General features: G+C 33.6%; 3 protein-coding genes across 5 annotated transcripts in view; 2 read left to right on the top strand and 1 right to left on the bottom strand.

The window, feature by feature from the left end:
* Positions 1-1,717: 1,717 nt before the first annotated feature.
* LOC106669005 lies at positions 1,718-6,368 on the top strand. 2 transcript variants are annotated; one of them, XM_014398245.1, is made up of 3 exons: positions 1,718-2,251; positions 5,844-6,012; positions 6,074-6,368. In XM_014398245.1, the coding sequence occupies exons 1-3, from the start codon at positions 1,781-1,783 to the stop codon at positions 6,364-6,366; spliced, it is 933 nt and encodes a 310-aa protein (XP_014253731.1). In that variant the 5' UTR covers positions 1,718-1,780; the 3' UTR covers positions 6,367-6,368. The 2 variants fall into 2 exon arrangements, with proteins under 2 accessions (XP_014253731.1, XP_014253732.1); XM_014398246.1 differs by having other exon boundaries at positions 6,064-6,368.
* Positions 6,369-8,429: 2,061 nt separating this feature from the next.
* On the top strand, positions 8,430-13,328 carry LOC106669004 (1,5-anhydro-D-fructose reductase-like). The gene is made up of 6 exons (XM_014398244.2): positions 8,430-8,596; positions 12,108-12,275; positions 12,341-12,529; positions 12,594-12,850; positions 12,919-13,078; positions 13,139-13,328. Exons 1-6 carry the CDS (start codon positions 8,516-8,518, stop codon positions 13,271-13,273), a joined length of 990 nt encoding a protein of 329 aa, XP_014253730.1. The 5' UTR covers positions 8,430-8,515; the 3' UTR covers positions 13,274-13,328.
* The window catches only part of LOC106669003 (NACHT domain- and WD repeat-containing protein 1), a 220,857-nt gene continuing 217,198 nt past the window's right edge, over positions 12,943-16,601 (bottom strand). Inside the window, exons 27-30 of one of the 2 annotated variants that reach the window (XR_001340852.2) lie at positions 16,124-16,231; positions 15,970-16,054; positions 13,159-13,259; positions 12,943-13,052 (exon numbers count right to left, since the gene is read on the bottom strand). Coding sequence is in view for 1 of the 2 variants with exons in the window: in XM_014398243.2 (XP_014253729.1) it covers positions 15,892-15,908; positions 15,970-16,054; positions 16,124-16,231 (210 nt within the window). In the remaining variant the exon portion in view is untranslated. Of the gene's footprint in view, positions 13,053-13,158; positions 13,260-15,461; positions 15,909-15,969; positions 16,055-16,123; positions 16,232-16,601 lie in introns of those variants that run through there. The other variant, XM_014398243.2, reaches the window with a different exon arrangement.

Here is a 16,601-nt window from a genome sequence, read left to right as displayed (position 1 = left end):
ATGATACAATAAATTTAATGGAATATCAAAAGTCTAAAAAAAACTTCGTAAAAGTATGTTTTTTTCCAATTTTGAACTACCGGAGTGCTTTTTAACCGGGAAGAGCCCTGACTCGTTAGTTTTATACACCGATGGATCCAAATCTCCAAACGGTGTAGGTGCGGCTGTGCTTGCCGTGGATTCGAATTACAGGCGCCTTATAAAACTACCTTCGATTTGCTCGGTTTTTTTCAGAAGAAGCAATTGCACTCAGAGAGGGAATCAAATTTATAGAAAGTCAGGTCCCGGAATGGGCGACAGCCTTAGTGTCCTCACTGCCCTTCAAAACTCCAACTGTCCCGAAGACCCCATCATCGTAGAAATAAAATAACGATTACACGACATAAATATATCTAGTTCCCGCATTAAAGTCTATCTGATGCGGGTTAAAGCTCCACGACACAAACCCTTTTAACAATGAAGTGGATCTCTTGGCCAAAGAAGCTACAGTCACAGGGCAACAGCTTCATGAAATATCATCTCAGGACATTCGCTATTATACTAGACACGTCATAAAAAAAAGTGGCAAAAAGAGAACGAAAATTCCAAACTAACCAAAGGCACATATTATGCAGATATACAATCGTCCCTCCAACTAAAACCGTGGTGTAATAGCATAAACAGACCTGGGAGATTCTTCACTTCCATATGCAGATTGCGTCTTAATCATAACAGACTACCCCAACACCTCTTTAAGATAGGAGTGAAAAATAGCGAATGTTGTGAGTGTGATGGCTCCAGCAGAGCCGACGCAGACCACATTCTACTCGCATGCGCGCTTTGCTCCATAGGTAGAGAGAGGCTTTATGCAACTTTAATATCGAAAAGAGTCCCACTTCCAACTATCATAGTCCATGTTCTGAGATTAGGCGATTTGGATTTTTAGATGCCGTATACAATATTATGACCAGCAACGATCTGGACATTTAAAGAAGAGAAAAAATAGCAGCTGAGATTGGATGGGGGTCGCTGGGCCGGGGGCGGTTATCCTCGGGTACGGTGGCACTCCGTCTGTCTCACGGGGAAATAGGTATATGGCTAATGCCGAAAGGTTAGGCAAAAAAAAAAAAAAATCTACCGAATGAATCGAGAGTTGAGAGTTGCGAGTTAGCGAATGTAGCTTGTCGACAAGTTCAACATGATCTCATGTATCAATCTGGTTGAAATTTGGTCAAAATATCTACAAAAACGTTATAAAACTATGGAAATATCAAAAGTCTAAAAAACTTCGTTAAAGCATGTTTTTTCCCGATTTTTCCATTTTGAACTACCGGGAACTACACTATGTTTCATGAATATTTGAATGACTTGTTTTCTTAAATTTGACGAATTGTAATGCTTTTCTTACGGCCAATAAAGTTGTTAAAAAAGTATGACTTACCTACTAGATGGACAATACCTAAAGGGTAAGTATTCGGTGAGGGGTTCAATTAATCTACAAGGGGTACAATAAGCATAATTATTTTTATTCCTGAGAGTTAACACCCATTTTTATCCAATGTGGCAATATGGTCAAATATATCTCCACGGAATGAGCATACTCCTTCTTTCATGGTTTATAATTGTGCGTTGTTGGCGGCAAAATTAATAAAAGGTTTCACGAAAAATTAGAACATTCTAAAATAGACCTTATCAGCTTGATGAATTCGAAACCATCTGTAAAATCATACTTTTTTTTAATAAATCAAATCGTGGTTAAAGTTAATTTTTTTTTATAGAAATACGTTTACTACTTGGCACAATGAAACCTTCAAACATAAAATCCATATCGGTTGTGATTTTTTTGGATGTGACTCTTGTTTTTTCGAACGCGATATTTGCGCAAGATGATTTGACAATGTATGAACCGTTACCGGGCGAAATTCCCTCTCTCATATCCCTAATGTCCAAGTTAGACGACAACCGCAACTGCGTAGGGGTTCTGATTACTCGTTGGCACACGATGACCTCTTGCAGTTGCTTGATCGCTCCGACCCAAGCAATCAAGGAGAGCAAGCATGTACCGGACAGATATATTCTCGTCGCTGGTATCACGACCATCGTCAATGTAAAAGCAAAGGGTCAGATAAGAAAAATCAAGTTATTTGTTATACATCCAGACTGCGAAAAAGACGGAAAATTGGTCAAGTACGACATAGGAATTGCTGTTTCAGAAAGACCTTTCGATTTAGGAAAATATGTGCACACTGTCAAAATTCCGTTTACATTGGAGGTAATTTTGTATTTTTAGTTTTGGCATATCTTTAGAACAATTGCTTATGAAACCAACTGAAATGAAAAGTAGTCTTCTTTTTATATTGCGAAGAAATTGACTTATTGAAACATTTAACATACACAAACAAACTTTACAAATTAAGGTTTTAAGTTGAGATAAAAAAGTCAGTGTCACGAGGGGGATTCGAACCCACGACCTTCGGATTGATACGCCGCTACTCTATCACTTGACCTATCGTGACTTCGATCCCCTCGGGCACCAACTTCCCAACTTAAAACTTTAATTAATTGAATTATATGAATTGGTCAAGCGCACCACGAAAAATAGTGAATTCAACCAAATTAAATGGCGTATACTTCACTAAAGCTCTCCGTGGCCATTTCACTTGCCGCCAAGAATCAAATAGATTACACGACATTTGAAAAATGGCAAAAAGGAGGGAAAATTCAAAAGGTGCGGTTGAGATCGGAAGTTGGTGCCCGAGGGGATCGAAGTCACGATAGCTCAAGTGGTAGAGCAGCGGCGTATCAAGCCGAAGATAGTGGGTTCGAATCCCGCTCGTGACACTGACTTTTTTTATCTCAACTTAAAACCTTAAATAATTGAATGATGTTAATTGGTCAAGCGGACCACGAAAAATAGTGAATTCAATGGAAACATTACAAAATCAGAATATTCATTCATATGCTAAAACAATCTTCGCTCCGTGTACTTGCTCAACACAGGTAATAATTCTCACATGTCATTATTAAAAATTAGCACGTGTCGGTCCTACTAAAACGAAAATTAAGTTATTTGGCGTTAACCCCGAGCGACCAGCCGCTGTCTGTTATTTACAGGCCTCCTATTGGAAACAATACAACCTTGGAGGGACTACGTGTGGAAGATGTGCATGTCCTGCACCTTTTTACCTCCCTTCCGAGTCCGTTTTATCCTGCCAGCAGGCCTGACAGAAGACCCACAGCCAGTAGACTGGCCCAGACAGCAAGCAGACTACCCCAACATTAGGCACATATCATCTTGTGAATTCTAAACTTCAGATTTTTTTAATATCAACTTTATTGTCAAATTCCAGTTGTGGCAAGACCATTTCAGTAGACAAAAGTCTAATTCAGTTTAAAACACGTTATGAGGTATCAACGTACCGGTAGTCCCCTACCAGTTTAATATATTAAAAATTTTTGTAACAACCTTTAATAATATTAATAATATATTAATAAATATGTAAACAAATTCCATAAATATTATAAATATTGATTGTAATATATAGTTGCGTTTTTAACAACGAATGGATCTCCTGGGATTTTTTTCGCTTCAATCTCCGTTGAGAGCGGTTTGGTGGGTGTTTTTTCCTGGCCACAGTACACTCTGTGTCCAGGGTCTTTATTCTACTTGCTCCTACATTTATTACAAGTATTTAGCTATCAATATATTGTATTATCTAAATTTTTTATAATTATTTTAAGACAGTCTTAATTATTCTAAATTTATTACACTTTGTTATCACTTACCCAACCCTAAAGCCGGGAACACACTTACCCGATGCTACCCGACGTCTTGCCATGTTTTGGTGGGGTGTGCACATCTATCCGACGCAAGCACACGTCGCGTACAGTCCATAGCGTTTATCTCAATAATCACTATCACAATCGCAATGCATCTTTTCATGTAATAAATTGTTAATAAAGTTACTCCTAACCATCAAATTAAACAATGTTTATAAAAACTTATGCATTTTTGATCTCGTTTAATTTGGTTTACATTGAAACAACATGCAATTAATATAACGACAAAATTACCCGTACTTAGTTTGAAATAAAGTACAAAAAATATAGTGTCCTGTTCTGATGCTACCCGACATTACAAAATGGTGTAATTTTACGAGCAAAACTATGAAATAAATTGTTAATTAAATTTTATGAACAAAACCATGTAATAAATTGTTACTTGAATTCATTCATCAGTAAATTCTATTCCGGTGTTTTGATTAATTTTCTACCAAACCATTAAAATTAATTTTTTAAATAAAAACTATTTAATTTTTCATCACAGTTAATTTGGATTATATTAAAATAAGTATGTTGTAATTAATATAACGACAATAATACATGTAGTTTGAATAAAAATATGAGTGTCCGGTTCTTTTGTCTTCGACTGTACTCAATGCGACCCGACGAAAATCTGGACAATGGGGATCGCATAGCGTCGGGTAGGTTAGCGTGGCATAGCATCGAGTAGATGTGCACGGGGGTAATACAACCTTATGGAAAATCGGAGTTTGGATTTGCGTCTGGTAGCATGGAGTAGCGTCGCATGGTGTAGCATCGGGTAAGTGTGTTTCTGGCTTAAGCCTCCAGGGTGGTTCCCACGACCCTTTGTAACTGCTGTGTACAGGAACGAAGAGCATGGAAAACAAATTGGGCCTTTCTAAATTTGTTTTATCCTCCTCGTAAACTAAAACAGTTGCTTTAATACCGTGATGTTTCGAGTACGTAATATTGTTATTTGAATGGGAGTAGTAATGTGTCGGTTCGCTTCCTTGTATAATTATTTGGAGGTCGTGAGATGCGGTCTGGTGTGAAGTAGGTTTTAGCAAAACATTTTCTTTATCGTGCCAACGTTTTTATCTTTATTGAAATTGGCATGATAAAGAAAATGTTTTTCTAAAACCTACGACACACCAGACCGCATTTTACGGCCTCCAAATAATCATCTAGTAACAGTCACTAAACATCAAACATTCCTTAAATAATCTTTCTCTTTTTACCCTACGATAGATCATTATTAGGAATTCCATGGAATCTATATCGTCACAGTTTCCACCATGAGTGTAAAATTTATAAAACAAATAGCGTGATTTTAACAACATTTAGATTTGCACGCACCTTTGAAATCAACTCCTACCTACGTTTGTTTGGAGCGATTTCACAAAAGGACCTTTGGTTGATTTGCAATACTTAGTTTTCCACTCTTATATTTTGCATTTTCTAATAATTAATTTTGGGCATGGCCCATCTAGGATGCAGCTTCGTTTGCCAAATTATGCACTTTTTCTTTGTACTTAATCCAAGGAATTTTAACTGTTTTAACTTGTTATCCGATTTCTGATTTTATGATCTTTAATTTAAAGAGAGCTCTTTGATTGTCTTTTATTATAAGACAGTTGCCGTTTGGTAAGAGCTGAGTGAATTTGGAATAGCATAATTTTTCTGCATAAACACTCCTTTCCATTGCTAACTTAATCTAACATTTATAATTGTTAATTGGATCATAGATTAAGCAATCAGTCCAATGTTTCCTTTTCGATCCGTCGGTTAAAAATAAGGTAATAAGATTACCATTTAGCCATTTCACTTCAAGTTCAAAGCGGAAAAATCTGTCAAACTACATCTAGCAGAGCCGGTAGTTAAAAATTAGCCGAACATAATAAAACTGTATAAATTGAATTTTGATTTTTTGACTTATTGCATATTGATCTACATGGGTAGATCAATATTGAAAAAGTTATTTCATAGCATATTATTCATATTCAGAATTATTCAGTAAAATGTAAAATTTCAAAATAATAACCAAATTTAATTTTTTACAGGCCCACAAACAATCCCAATTCTTCAACTCCATGTTATCTCAAAGAAAATCTGCAACTGCAACCCTGGTGTCTTGGTACAAAGCTAATAATAAAAATCCGAGCCTGGTATTCGTTCGGATGAACGTTGACCAATACAGTGCAGTGTGCAAAAATTACACCGAAAGAACAAGTTGAATAATAATTATTTATTATAAGTTGCCACCTAATTTCTAACATGCAGACATTTTCAGAGCACGAAGGCGAAGAACACAGATACACGTGTGTCAATTTCCAAACGGAGTTTTGCCCAAACTTTGACGAAGCCGCAATATTTTCAGATGACCACGTGTTTTTCGGCGTGGTTACAGGGATAAAAGAACGTATTTGTCGCAACAATCCCATTTTCTTTACTAACATAGACACGACACTGGAATGGATCGTTCATATTGTAGGCAAAGGAAATGTACCGGAATTTAAACCTTCCATAATTCTTCTGGTCATATTGTTATATTCTTTCGTCCTAAATAAACAAATCAATATTTGAAATGCTTGGATTACTTCACTGTTGAGAGGAAATTATTTTCAAGCATCACTCTATCATCTAGTTAATCAATCAACTTAAAAAAGTGACAAAATAAAAGAGATGTATGAAATAATATAAAAGAAGTACTAATGACGTCATTAAGCACACCATCTGATCAAAACCTATGGAATTCACGAATTTTCAAATCAAATTAAGGTGATCTTTAACGAATCGATTTAGCTGGTGACTATGTGTCGGCTAGAAGAACTAGATACTAGAGATCTGATAACATTGGTTTGAGGACAGTGTACAAAGTGAATCATATCCTGGATAGACTTAATGAACAAAAAAGCCCACCAGAGATCTTGGAGCGATGCAGATGAAATTTAAACCTACATTTTCAATAAAAGGTACGGCCAGTTAATAAGACATCAAGACTTCTTAGCACTACTGACACGGCGTCACCAGGAAGAAACAGTTTAGGGCTCAAGCCAGAAAAAGAAGTGGTAGAGATGTGGTTCCATTCCCTTATCGAATAAGCCTACAGCTCCGACATGTTTTTATAAATGGTGATTTTTTATAAAATTACGTGTTCATAATGATTTCGTTAGCAAACTCGCCACACTAGGACTTCACTCAAAAGAGTTGATCCGGCTTTCTTTAATTCTAAGCAGATTTTCTCTAGTTCTTTAATTAGAGGTAGATTCCTCCTAAAATATTTTAAGGGATCTGGCTGTAAACTATTAAACAAAAAAGGTTGGGTCGTTCGTACAGTATTAGCTTTCTATCTGTCTATTAACAAAAACAGCGGCGAACATTATGTTTAATTGGAAATAAAAAAGGTATCTCAATAAGTTTATGCAAGGATGGGTTAAGAAAAGAATTTATTACTGATATGGATGATGCTTTTGGGTCCGTTGTTATTTTCACATTACTTAAACCATCTTGGATGAAATTTTGGTCTATTGTGGTACAACTGTGTGTAATAAAAATGAATAAACTACACTATGTAGATGACGAGAAAGTGAAAAAATCTAATCTATGGAATTAATAATCTGTTTGTTATTGCTTCATCTCTCAAGAGCATACCGTTAAAAAAAATTAATCGTTTTATATAAGGTTTTGGTTGAAATGAAAAAAGTAGTGTCACGAGAGGGATTCGAACCCACGACCTAAGGCTCAATACGCCGCTGCTCTAACCTCTTGAGCAATCGTGACTTCCATTAACAAGGACGCTCCCCATCCCAACCTTTGGAATTTTCCCTCCTTTTTGTCAGTTTTCATTTCAACCAAAACCTCAAATAAAAAGATTAATTAATTCAAATAAGTAATTTGGTAAATGACCACTAAATATAATGAATTTAATAAGTAAAACGGAGTATGACTTCACTAACGGCTCCCCGTGGCCACTTCATATGTCGCCGAGAATCCGAATCCTGAAATGCACGACATTTGAAAAATGGCAAGTACTGAAAACTTAAACTGGTGTTCTCTGACTTCTAAACTATCATTCATAAAACATTTGAAAAAGAAAGTGAACAATCTAATTAAGGAATTAACACTTTGACACGTTTCCTAATAACAAAATATATTGTTTCCCTTTAAAATCACACTTTCACACATGCATTAGTGTGTTATGGCGTTCAGGTGTGGGGTTGGATTTATACAAGATGAAATATAATTATTTTTAAGAAATGTTTTGTTATAAAGTTCTTCCTTGTAAACACAACATAGTTTGAGAAAAATAGATTCAAGCCCAATTTCAGTATACAAGAAACCAGAAGAGGAGTTTTTTAAATAAAATATCTAAGTAACACTGTACCTTATTTTAATTTTTATTAATTAATTAGTTTAATTCCTTCAATTCTTCCCCAAGCGTGAAGTACAAAGAGTAATATTATATGAGGTTAATATTTGGATATACACTATCCAATTAACATTCGTTTATATATTCATTTTCTTTTTCATAAATTATTTTATGTAATACGACCTTGGGCCACTATAAAACGCTCAGCGAAAGGGGTACGGAAACGGCCGAACCAAGCCGAAACGGCAGCAAGCTAGATGCCATCGAACCCAACGAATTCCTTGTCAGCCTCAGCCAGTTGTCAACTAGGCTTGGCCGCTTGTTTTTCGTCCTTGTTTTTCAACAGAGCTTAAAATCAAAACTATGCCCGGGGTCTTTTCGCCTAAAAGCACAGTGGATGCCGTCAACATGAAAATGCCTGTAGTCGGACTAGGCACATGGCAGGTGAAATCTATTTTTATTATTATGTAATTTCTACACACTAATATTATACAGTTGACTCTTGTTTATTCCAAACTTGATAATTCGAATTCTCGATAATAAGAACTCCTCAGCAGGTAATCGAGAAAATTTCTGTCCATTTGGATACATTCGGTAATACGAAATATTTTTCGTAGCAGGGAGAGAAAAATCATGTTGTTAATATAAATGGAGCCAGTTCCACCTTTATAATTTGCACTTTTTATTTGTTGTAGTCCTCTAAATTTCCACATATTTAGTATACTTTACATATATTTGCTTATTTATTGACATATTTACTTATATTAGTTTACTTCTTTACGGCCTAAAATTTCTTCGAATTTTCTCTAGTTTGTTATGTTCTGCGGCTAGTGTTTTCTATGTTCGCAGCAATCCTCCCTTGGGAAAATCAGTTGAAAGGACGCCTAGGCACATTGTAAGAAAAACAACTTCACGATTTTTTTAATAATGCCTTACAATGTTCAAGTTTATAGTCGGTGTATTTCCGTTTTTTCTTTATTTATGTTCTATACGGGTGTTCTGCTACTCGTATTGCAAACTTTGCCAGTAGATTCTTCATTCAAAATGGGACCAAAAAGTCCTAATTAACTATGTTCGGAATCTCAACAATTTCGGAGTTCCCTTTGTCTGATTTTTTAAGATTTCACGACCTTGCTTCAAATAAACAATGATAACTCCAAAACAAAAACGTGAAATTAGCGTTTTAATAGCCAGAAGTTTGAATTTTTTTTTTTTTCAAAGTTGACAAACTTACTATGGTGATACTAAACTACTATTTCCAAACCTAGAGACCAGCACATTTCAGGAAACGTACTCCATTTAATATCCTTTTTAGTGGTGCAATTGCTTTTTAATCACTTTTTTTTAAAAGTTGAATAAATCGATAAACGAAAACAAAAAACCTTGGTTGAAGGATTGGTGAGGTGGAAAATTAAAAAAACAATACTTAAGGAAATTTTGAATGATATTATTAATTTTTTTTTAATTTGGGTTCGAAACCGTACAAGTGTTTACTTATTTACCAACACGACTGAAGTTTGATAATAGGTAAGTATTATTATTCTCCGGAATAAAAAAGGCTTAAGATTAAAAACATTTTTAGTTATCTATGTGATATCTTGTTAACATTGTGGCTCCTTTGTCTAATGAAGAATACGCTGATATTCATTTTTTGTACGGGTTTTGCGGGTTTAATGCGACGGCAGCGCGTCGAAAATACATTGCGGAGGGTAGAGAGCATTTAGAATCAAAATAAAAAAAAAAACTAATTATTCAGAAATCGTGAGATGCGGTCTAGTGTGATGTAGTTTTCAGAAAAACCTTTTTCTTTCTCGTACCAACGTTTCGGTCTTTATTGAGATCATCTTCATTCTTCAGGGCCTGGGATTTACAAACATTGTTTAAATTTAACAAATACATGTAGATGTGGAAAAAAGTGAATTTATACAATGCAAAATATATTTTTTTATATTCAATCACAGTATTTCTGCTCACTCAGTGTTTTCCTTCTGTGTAATTGTGCTATTCTTGCGTGTCGTGATGAGAGTGTTATTGCTGTTTTGTGTTTATATATGTTGGATTTTGAAGGAGTGGGGAAGGAAGTCGGTATAGAAAGACATTTTTGTATAAGGCGTCGGCTTCTTTGAGGTTAAAAGAGCCGAAGAAGAAACCTACATCACACCAGACCGCATCTCACGATTTCTGAGTAATTATCGATTAACGGTCATTAATGGCCACACATTTAAAAAAAAGTTTAATAAATTCATTCAAAATTTCCTTAAGTTTTTTATTTTTTATTGTTATTAAGATTTCCGCCTTACCAATCCTTCAACCAAGGTTTTTTTCAAGGTTTTTTTCTTTTCCTTTATCAGTTTATTCAACTTTTAAAAAGTAATTAAAAAAGCAATTGCACCAATAAGAAGGGTATTAAATGGAGTACATTTTCTGAAATTTACTGGTCTCTAAGTTTGGAAATGGTAGTTTAAAATCACCGCCGTAAGTTTTTCCACTTAAATTTTTTTTTCTCATTTTAAAGTTCTGGCTATTAAAAGGCTTATTTCTTGAACGTTTACAAGTTCAACATTGATCACATCTTATTGGAAATTTAACGTAGTTTTCAATGGTATCCAGGGTCGAAAACGTTTTAGTTTTGTAGTTATCATTGTTTATTTGAAGCAAGGTCGTGAAATCTTAAAAAAATCAGAAAAAGTGAAATAACTCCGAAACTGTTGAGATTCCGACCATAGTTAGTTAGGACTTGTTGGTACCATTTGGAATGTAGAATCTACTGGAAAACATTTGTAACACGAGTAGCCGAACACCCTGTAAATGTACAATGTAAGTAATAATTGGGAAAAATGAATATCAATTTATCCATTTTTGTCCCTTTCCTCTCGATAATTGGAATTATTTTTGTAGTCCCTCAGGTTTTGAGTTATCAAATCGCCGGTCTTTACTTGTAGTACCGTTTTGCGAACATTACTGTGAAGAGTTTTTCGATTTGACCTTTTGGAAATTTTTTACGATTTTTTGAAAAAATAATTTTACCCCCTAATAGGTAATTTCTTTCATATCGTTGTGAAGTACATTTTTCTTGGTGGTACATCTTTTTGTTTCATAAAAATAGTTTAAGATATCATTGATGACAGTACGCCAAAGGAATTTCGTAGTTCGTCTTTCTGGCCTTCTGTCACCTCGCGGTTTTTTGCTTGGTATTTTATTTATTCTTGTAATTTAGTTTTTATGGGCTTACGAGCTTGCATATAATTCAGATTCCGTTGATTAATTTGTTGGATTCGTGAGGACCGGTCAAGAATGGGATAGTTTAGAAAAACAAATTTTTCATATTTTTGCAGATGTTTCGAACTTTATTCGGGTCATCTTCAGGGTATAAAATTTGGTGCTGTACATGTGGTGTCATAGGTGTGTGAATTTTTAGTGACACGAATAAAGACCAAAAACATTAAAATTAAAACTAAATAAAAAATTGAAAATTGGAATATTATAATGTTGTTTGCAGTAAACGTTTAGGATGTTTAAATAATGTAAACAATCATACTCCAACAAGATTATCAATTGTAAATTATGTGATAAAATTTTTTTTCTTAATATAACATTAAGAACACATATAATTTGAAGTATGCATAAAATACGCGTGCCCTATTTTCTGGCCTTTGAGTGTATTTAGCCCGTACAATCCCACATAACAAGCCTGGAACTTGTCGACATTTACAGGCCACTGTTGTTGTTAGTGTATGAAATTATATTTTCCAACTCTCTGGATCATATACAATTTTTTTATGTATTTTATTTTTATTATATATATGTATATTCCCTTCATAACGAATAAATCACTTGTCTTTTCCTAATTCCTACTAGAACCAATCTATTTTGTTATACCGAAGTACAGTGATCCCGATAATGCCTGACTTATTCAATATTTTAAATTAATTTGAATCAATTTCTATATTTTCAGGCTACAGATAAAGAAACTGAAGTTGCAATATCGGCTGCTATTGATGCAGGATACAGACATATTGATACGGCATATGTATATATGAATGAAGCCGGCATTGGAAATGCTTTAGAAAAAATCATGGCCAGTGGAGAAGTCAAACGGGAAGATTTATTTATAGTAACCAAGGTTTGCAGTTTTATGCACTGTAAGTTATATTAGCATTTGATCGTTTATAAGATTTTTGTTTTCAGCTCCCTAGTTTTGCCAATAGACCAGAGTATGTTGAAACATATTTAAAAAAATCTCTAACAGCTTTAAAACTGATGTATGTTGACCTGTACCTTATACACAGTCCTGTAGGGTTTGTTCATACTGACAATATTGGTTCATTAGCCAATTATACACTTGACTATGATACTGACCTTTTAAAACTGTGGAAAGTATGTGAAGTTTATTCTTAAAAAAAAAATTAAATAAAATTAAAAAAATGTGCTATGTTTTAAGGCAATGGAGAAGCAAGTGGATGCTGGAAGAGCCAAAGCCATCGGAGTTTCAAATTTCAATTTAAAACAGGTACAACGAATCGTTGAAAACTGTAGAATCAAACCAGCAAATAACCAGGTCGAATTGCACATCTATCTACAACAAAAGGAACTTGTACAATATTGTAAAAAAAATGGAGTCACTGTTTGTGCCTATGCACCTCTCGGTTCTCCATCTCTTTCCAGTTTTACTAAACAAATTGGTCTTTCAACTGAAGGGTATTCATATTTCATTTATAATCAAAAAGAAATTTACATTTAAATTTAAAATTATATTTATTTTCAAGAATGGATGTTTTAAAACCTATGGAGGACCCTGTCGTATGCGAGATTGCAAAAAAGCATGGAAAATCTCCTTCACAAGTATTGCTACGTTTCATGGTGGAATCAGGCGTTGCCGTCATCCCAAAGAGTACAAATCCTGAAAGGATAAAACAAAACTTTGAAGTATATAGATTATATTGTTAATAAAAACAAATATATTAATTTGGACATTTTTATAAATAGATTTTCGACTTTGAACTTACCAGTGATGAACATCAACGATTAGTCGAGTTAGATAAAGGACCTGCTGGGAGAATGTTTAACAAAGGCTTCTTCGCTACATTAAAAAGTCATCCTGAATATCCTTTTGAAAATTAAAAAAAATGAATAAAAATATTATTTTCTTTAATAAATACATATTTTAAATTGTAATTGTATGTCATAAATTATTAAAAACTAATGTGTTTGCATTTCTTTGTAAACTTACTCTGTCTATTTTTCCTTACACAACTAACCAAAAATGCATAGGTTTATTATAAATTTCTTCAATTATTAACAAACAAAGATAATTTGTGGATCTATAGGAAATTTCATGCTGAACAAAAACGTTCCTACAAATATAGATCCTCAAATGAAGCCTCCTATTAAGAAAATGCAAAACCTTATAAAAACTGTCTTTTTTACCTTTTTTTTCAAGAATTACTCCTAAATGGTTCCATGTCTCAAAATAAGTATAAAAAACACCTATTGGAGTGTTAAATTTTGAGTAGAATGAGTCGTCACGTTTTTATTTTAATCTGTTTCTGAGATAAGATTTTTTTGTTGATAAAATAACCTTCAAAATAATCTTTCAAGAAAAACAAAACTATTTTTTAAATTTTTTTTCCCAGTGTTTACAGTTTGAAATAAAAGTAGAAAATTAAATTCAACTTATAATGAAACCAACGCCACCTCATAGGCACTGGTGTCATGATATTTAGTCAATTCTCTAAGTATTGACTTGTTAGTAAATTGCTTGAAAGAAGGCTATTTTCACTTTCAACATGATATGCAAGGGATATAACTTGAAGATCTCCAGCAAAACCAAAGTAATTGTCTTTCAGTGTATGTACCTAGTGTGATCAAAAGTTGTTGATAACACAATAGTGGAGCAGGTTACCATTCTTGATTGCGACTTGAGCAGGACAACGGTGTGACCCCAAAGGTTAGACGGTTCTGAATAATGTATACTGTTCACTGCACTCTTAGGAAAAAATTATGGAAAGAAACTAGCAACTGCAGAATTGATATATGGTATCTCTGATGCTAACACAGCAAAAGGGGCACTAAATCAGCAGCGATGAAAATTCTTTCACATGGTAAAGGGATGTACATTGTGTATCTGTAATGAAACCAACCGAGAGTTGTGAATATACCATTACATGAATCAAAGAAGGAAAAGGAATTTGGCTTTCCTAAAACAAAGTAAGCAAATGGATAAGTCCTGGCTTGTCAAATTTATATGACACAGTATAATCCTAATGGTCTGCAGTAAGCCTATTCTCTGAAGTGAAGGGGAAGAAGAAAATTAACAACATATAATTTTGGATTTTATATTTTATCTTTTCTTTATGTTTGATATCTTCCAAGAGATATACAAATATATTAACACATATTGCTCATGCCTATACAAATATAACATTGATTGGTTAGATCCCTCCTTAAAAACTACTTTGATAGTCATGAAGATCACACATAGCCAGTTTATTCCGTAGATCCACTAGGAATGTTCAGCTCAATGGGTTCTGCTATTTGAAATATTAGCTTCTTATTTTTTTAAATATTTCTACACGATCTAGATTACTAACTGGAAGAAGATCTAGAATGACAAGGATGGTACATTTTATCGTTGCTTTAAAAACCTGATGCATGCTATTGCCACAACAGGTCACCTTAATTATTTTCATTAAACACTATGGGTAAGGAATTCTTGGCCTATTTAATACTTTCCTTTTTGAGTAACAAAATATCATAAATTCTGAGTTTATTTGGTATGCTATAATATTTATCTTAATAGAAAGTGCTTTTAGTTGAGAAACACCAAATTGGTCATGTGTTGTTACAATCAAACTTTTTCTCTCTATAAATTTTAATCTATATTGTTTTGTATATCTTATTGGTATTATCAGTTTTACTTATTCAATATAGTTAAAAAATTAATAAAAATTATGTCAGCATAGATAACATACAATAAAACTTTCACTAATCAACAAATGTTTAACAAATAGTATCTTATCAACAGGAATATAAGTAATATCAAAATTAATAATCACAATGAGGAAAGAACAATTTATGTCCACTAAATATAAAGATGTAACTTTATTTTTTAAAATAAAATATACCTAAATATAAGTAAATATTTAACAAATTGTAAAAATTAAAATTAATTTGTACTTGTAGCATTTGTATTTTATTTATATCAAATTCCTTTTTTTTGGTTATATTCAATGTAAAAGTTTTAAAATCTTAAAGAACTTAAAAATAACTTCATTGTCTTGTTTTGCCTTTTTATTTTCATATTATTTTTTCTTCACAAAAATAGTTTTTGTATCTTTTTAATATGCAACACTTGTGACAAGTTTTTTTAAATTAATACCTTGGTACCTTAAAGCTCATGGCGTACAAAATTGTTATTAAAACGTAAAAAGCAAACTAATGTAAAATAAAATTAAATGAGCTGTTAGCCATACCTTTGGCCCCGAAAGTGGAAAAACATTCAGCATTTTAATATATAACAAGAAAATTTCGAACAAATTAGTTATTTGTATCTATCATTTGCTGAGCATTAAAAAATAAAAGTATTAGAAACTGCGTCTTTTTTTTTTTTGCTCTTTTTACACAACAAAAGTTATTGCAATTTCTACATGTTTGTGTTAAACTTCTATCTAATAAAAAAGGTTAATGATTGATATCAGATCACATATCAGTTGCAAGGAGTGAGGTAAACTTGGGGAAAATTAGTCTCCTATGAAATCTGAAATGCGAATGTTTGTATTAAAATTTCATCTTGTGCCAATTTTATTTACAGTTAATACCTGCAACTTCCTCCACTGGCGAAGGCTGATCATCATTATCTGTAGAATCCTTACGACTCGACCTTGAGTTTTGCTTTGACAAGGACTAAACAATTAAAATGGAATTACACTTAATTATTTTAAGTTTGGTCCGCACATTTTTACAAACACATACTTGAAACATTCGCCTGGATCTAGGCGGGGACCTTTTGTTCCATAGAGCTTCTAGCTGATCAAAATGCTGTGACTGTGCCAGGGCAGCTTGCTCCGGCCCCAAACCTTGCTGCAATGTTGATCGAGTAAATGTGAAAATGATGACAAAAGAAATATCAAATTTTTAGTTATACATCCAGACTGCAAAAATGTACAAATTTCAAGTAGGATGTCGTAACTGCCTTTTTTTTGGGGGGGGGGAAGGGTAGCGTGAAAAAAGGCAAGAGGCGACGGTGGAAATCGAACACACGACCGCGGGATCTACGAGCCGAGAGACTCTCACACTAACCACTCGGCTACCGCGGCCCCTGAAAAACCTCTTGATCTAGGAAATATGTGCACACTGATAAATTGCTGTTTATAATTTAGGTAACATTGCATTTTGGCTTTTATATTAATTTTCTTTTACCTATTTTTTACATTTAACTTTGTTACCTGTG

This window comes from Cimex lectularius, unplaced genomic scaffold (assembly GCF_000648675.2).
Source record: "Cimex lectularius strain Harlan isolate CLEC.00 unplaced genomic scaffold, Clec_2.1 scaffold148, whole genome shotgun sequence".
NCBI classification, from domain to species: Eukaryota; Metazoa; Arthropoda; class Insecta; order Hemiptera; family Cimicidae; genus Cimex; species Cimex lectularius.
The sequence above is the reverse complement of the archived record's forward strand: the minus strand, read 5'-3'. Positions and strand labels throughout refer to the sequence as shown.

Bases quoted from the DNA above. Each gene is read 5' to 3' on its own strand.
- LOC106669005 (XM_014398245.1), top strand. From the start codon at position 1,781: ATGAAACCTTCAAACATAAAATCCATATCGGTTGTGATTTTTTTGGAT. The intron at 2,252-5,843 runs GTAATTTTGTAT...AATTTTTTACAG, and splicing joins AAATTCCGTTTACATTGGAG to GCCCACAAACAATCCCAATT. The intron at 6,013-6,073 runs GTTGAATAATAA...AGACATTTTCAG, and splicing joins AAATTACACCGAAAGAACAA to AGCACGAAGGCGAAGAACAC.
- LOC106669004 (XM_014398244.2), top strand. From the start codon at position 8,516: ATGCCCGGGGTCTTTTCGCCTAAAAGCACAGTGGATGCCGTCAACATG. The intron at 8,597-12,107 runs GTGAAATCTATT...CTATATTTTCAG, and splicing joins TCGGACTAGGCACATGGCAG to GCTACAGATAAAGAAACTGA. The intron at 12,276-12,340 runs GTTTGCAGTTTT...TTTTGTTTTCAG, and splicing joins ATTTATTTATAGTAACCAAG to CTCCCTAGTTTTGCCAATAG.